The sequence below is a fragment of the Penaeus japonicus genome, unplaced genomic scaffold (assembly GCF_977035675.1).
Source record: "Penaeus japonicus unplaced genomic scaffold, GWHDUDI00000001_assembly GWHDUDI00000041, whole genome shotgun sequence".
Taxonomy (NCBI): Eukaryota; Metazoa; Arthropoda; class Malacostraca; order Decapoda; family Penaeidae; genus Penaeus; species Penaeus japonicus.
This window is the reverse complement of record NW_028234443.1, coordinates 26165019-26170018: the sequence shown is the minus strand read 5'-3', so window position 1 is coordinate 26170018 and position 5000 is coordinate 26165019. Positions and strand designations below refer to the sequence as shown.

Here is a 5000-nt window from a genome sequence, read left to right as displayed (position 1 = left end):
CGTAATCTGATCTAGAATTATTTCCTAATACATACTGACTATTCTTTTCGCTTCCATCATTTTTTAACATCACTACTACTACTTAAGTTTTATCCTTATCATCATAATTTAATGGGTGTATATGCGTCACTTGGCAACTTTGTCACAGCGAGCCACGCCTGTAGCTCCTCCTCCTCATTCAGCCCGCGAACATCTGTGGTGGTGGGTGGACAAGTGTGTGCTCTGTGGCTATTTTTGGTTTATGTGCTCTGTGGCTATTTTTGGTTAATGATATAGGGCGTTGTGTATGTTGGTGGAGTTTGCGTGTGTGTGTGGAAGTTGGTAGGTGGTTTGTGTTGTGTGTATGTGTGGAAGAGGGATTATGGTTGGGTGATAGGTGGATTTTGCTTTTGAGTTTGTGTGTTTGTGCGCGCGCGCTTGTTGCATATGTGTGTGTGTTTTTGTTAAATTTTTATTCTTAAATTTGCAGTCTCCCATTAAGTAACGTTTCTTCGCACGTTTTCTATGAGCTCCCTCAGTTTTTCATTTGCTTGTTTCTTTGCCTTCAGTTCAGCCTTTATAGCTTCATAACCTTAAAGCAATTGATTTTCAACGACCACAACAATCTCACTTCTTTTCTTGCCGTCTGCCGACATAATTTCCTTCGTCTGCCTGAAATCCTCAACAAAAACAAGTTCAAATGTTAGGTTGCCCCGACTCCGCCAGGTTAGCTATCGCATTCTGTTTGAACCATTTCCTCTCCTTTCTCTCTACATGTCATAGGTGGCTTTTGACTCACCTTTCCCCCTTCAGAATGAACTATAAACTTTTACAAGACGAGTGGCAAGTAGGTTAGGTTCCTCCCGTCACGGTTCTTCTGTATTTCTGGCATGGAACCGATAACTTGACCTGTGTTGCGCAATCGAATGCAAACGGGGAGGCGGGAGGGTATGGTTAGGTAGAGGGCTCTGTGTGTGTGTGTGTGTGTGTGTGTGTGTGTGTGTGTGTGTGTGTGTGTGTGTGTGTGTGTGTGTGTGTGTGTGTGTGTGTGTGTGTGTGTGTGTGTGTGTGTGTGTGTGTGTGTGTGTGTGTGTGTGTGTGTGTGTGTGTGTGTGTATATTTGTATGCGCCCACACATTTTTGTGTATCTAAGCACGTGTTGCGTGTGCGTGCGGGCAGTCTGGCGGGTGCGCGGGCGCGCGTATGTCTGTGCGTAAGCATGTGTGTGTGTGTGTGCTTGTGCATGTTTGCATGTGCTTGAATAGTTGGATGGATGAAAGGTATGGAATGATTTCAATCATATTGATTTGAAGTGTAAGTTAAATTACACACGCACACGCACGTACAGGCATATGCACACGCACATACACACGTACAGGCATATGCACATGCACATGCACATGCACATGCACATGCACATGCACATGCACACGTACAGGCATATGCACATGCACATGCACACGTACATGCACACGCACATGCACACGCACATGCACATGCACATGCACATGCACACGCACACACACGCAATACATATATACATTTACATATATATATATATATATATATATATATATATATATATATATATATATATAAAGATATATATATGTATATATTTATGTATGTGTGATTTATGTATGTATTCTCTATCAAACACTTGATGTGTTTTGCAATGATTATTAAAACTTCTGGTTATGTGATATTACATATTAATAACATTTATAACTCATATATATAGAGAGAGATAGATAGATATAGATATGTATATTATATGTTTTTTTATATTTATATGTATATTATATACATATTATATATATATATATATATATATATATATATATATATATATATATATATATATAAATATATTTATGTATGTATATTATGTTATATTATATTATATATATATATTTATATTCCTTATTTTATTATTATTATTATCATAGTACTGTTTATTTGTCTCTTGATTTAAAGAAGTGCAATATATAAATACCTTTGTGTGTCTGCTATTGTTACTTTTCTATTGTCTTGTTTATAACTCATAGTTTGATGTGCTTAACATCATGATATGTAAGCAAGGTATCCTTCATATGATTTTTTATCTCCCAACAAGAACTCATACTACAAAATGGCTTGGGTGAAACGGCGACAGCTCATGTCCGAGGAGAGAAGAAAGTCGGCCAGGGGACGCGCGGCCAGAAACCCTCTCCTGGACCCTTGGAATCCATCGACAGACCAGCCTCCGGATCAGCCTCAGCAGCCGAGCATAGGAAGGCAGAGAGATGGACCATTGCGGGGCAGTGAGGCTACGAGGCAGATCCAGCCCATTTCCACATTTTCACCCATAGCTGGTAAGAGCGAGGGAGCGTTTGCGTGTTTGTGTTTGGCTTTTTCTTTTTTTTCTATTTGAAATGTGAAGACATTAAATATGTGACTGGCTTACAACTATTGCGAAATTTTATGTTATGTGCTACTTGGGAAATACTTGAATGATTAGGTATGTTTTCATTTTTATATTTCAAGAAGATGTTTTAGGTGAAATGCATGCGTGATATCAGGAGGTACAATTTTTTTCTTTCTATTTTTTTTTTGCGCAGTTATATATGATAGTTTGATGTATATTAACCCTTTTGTGACCAGCATTTTTCATGAGGTTGTATCACTTTTGCACTGCGTTTTGACTTGTTTAATTAAGCTATCATACCAAACGCTGAATAGAACCATTTTGGTTATATATCAAACCATAGGTCTAGAAAATGATAGAAAACACAGTTCTTACGTCATAATAGATGTAGTTGTGACCATGGATAATTTGAAGCGGCCTGACATGGTGATCATGTTCTCATCTGTCACAATGTATGCAGCTTCCATTGTTTTCCTCTTTAATTGGTTTAATCCTTCATGGATCACTTCATGGATCAACTGGCGCGAATGGGTTAAAGTAGCTTTTGATGCCACAAATAGACCTCTGGAATTGTACCTTAGATGCAAAATCTACTTAGAAATGAACCAAAAATCCTAAACATTTTTAGGTCAGCAAATTTATAGGAGTTTTAATTTTTTTTTAGATGGTCTTATCAATATTTTTGATGGACCCAAAAAAGTCAATTGTTCTATAAGTCTGTCAGACAAGCCATAACTCTTCTAATTAAGATCCTCCTTTGTTAAGATGTATATTTCTTTCTATCTATACCACTTGTACTATTATTCTTAGACTCTGAATGAGCACGTATTTTTCAAACTTCTGGTTATGGTATACAGCAAAAGGCCACAACCATCCCCAGTAGCATCATATAAATCCTGTTATTTTCTTGGTCAGAACTCAACATATTTTGGGAGGGTTGTCCTCCTCATACTATGCTCAGGGTTATGTAAATAGCATAACACAGATCAAAGTCTTGCTACTAGGGTTAGTTGCAGCAAGATTTGGTTCTAGTCTTTGATTTGTGTTGTAGGAAAGGCTAGTGTGAATAGTGTTATTCTCACCTTAGGTAACTGATGAGATTCATATGCTCTTTTTTTTCAACCAAAACATCAATATGAAAATGAAATCTCAGTTATTTTTGTATTAGATGAAAAAAAAAAAAAATTATATATATATATATATTCATGCTTAAATTGGATTCTAGTAGGTATGCATCTGCATTGACTCATTTCTCGCATTTAATTTTTGAAGACTTGGTCAGTAGGCACTTTTAACCCAATCCCAACGGGTCCAGTGAGAAGTGGCAACCCCCTTCGCCAAGCCTATGCAATATTACATCGGGAATGTCACACTGGTGTCATCAAATCCCCGTCATCAGGCATTTAGCCATGTCACACTGGTGTGACACAACGTCATCATTGGGTTAATCTCTCAACTAGGTTAATTCAGGAGCTAAGGGTATTAACATACCCTAGCAGTTGGTTCTGACGACTTTGGACTGGTGAAGAGAACAATAATAAACCTTTTGTCCAAAGTTGGTTATTATTTGTTTTATTTTTGTCTGTGAAATCACAACACCTGATTCTTCAGATTTGGTCAAAGGATTTGACTATTGGTCTTGAGACTAAAAAGGTTAAATGGCAAAGATAATCTTATTATCGGTTTTGACATCATATTAATTTTCAGGATAGATTCATATGAAATGTTAACAATACACTCATCACTGGATTACTCCTTAGGTTTGGGTGGGGAAAGAGCAGTTGAGGTGCCTGCTACCACTGACCAGGAGAAGATAGTTAACAATAGCATAGTAATTGATATTCTGGTGCACCTTTTGTGCCGGGAACATGAGACCGATCCTACACGGAGGGAGTATCTCTTTAAAGGTTTGTTTGAATTAATTCTTTTTATGTGAAGTTCACTTCATTTGTATATTTTCGACCATCTGGCTTTTCTAATGTATATAAATATTATATGGGTGTATTGGGGTGAATTTTAGGGAAGATACTGATTAACAATTGAGAGTTTGGGACAACAAGCCTTCAGGAATTGTTTTGAGGACCTTTAATCTCAGAAATTTGGGCAATATCCCATATATATGTACAGTCCACTTCCAAGTTCACCACTTAACACTGCCAGTTGTGAACTACCAGTTTTAACACTTGTATGTGAATCATATGTCAATATGAGAAGTGGCATGGGTTTTGGACAAAAGAACTGAAACTGCTTGTTCACACTTGCGAGTGGTGAACTTGGACTATACCTCTAGATTCATCATCTAAGTAATTAGTCATTTGTATATAAAATGTAATAGATGATATTCAACATATTAATTATGGGTTTTTAACAACTGATCCTTTCTTTTATTGATCTCTTTCAATGGAATAGCTATTAGCCAGGTGATTGAACAATGCAATGCAACACTCTACCTGCCGCTACGCTCAGTCCCACTGCTGCAGGACCTACGAACTAATCTTCTTGGGAAATTTGAGGTCCTTTTTGAGCAAGCTCAGACCCAAATTATCTCGCAGGGCAGCCAGTTTTCCCTTCCAAGGTCAGTGGGTGTGGAGTTTGCAAAGTTCAGGTGGTTTAC

The 5000-nt window shown here is 37.5% G+C and overlaps 1 protein-coding gene across 1 annotated transcript in view; it reads left to right on the top strand.

Annotated features, from left to right (window-relative positions):
- Positions 1-190: 190 nt before the first annotated feature.
- LOC122261353 (uncharacterized) overlaps positions 191-5000 on the top strand; it is a 17904-nt gene continuing 13094 nt past the window's right edge. The window contains exons 1-4 of the mRNA XM_086534455.1: positions 191-213; positions 2096-2333; positions 4147-4293; positions 4796-4961. Of these exons, the coding sequence (XP_086390581.1) occupies positions 2111-2333; positions 4147-4293; positions 4796-4961 (536 nt within the window). The 5' untranslated portion in view covers positions 191-213; positions 2096-2110. The remainder of the gene's footprint in view (positions 214-2095; positions 2334-4146; positions 4294-4795; positions 4962-5000) is intronic.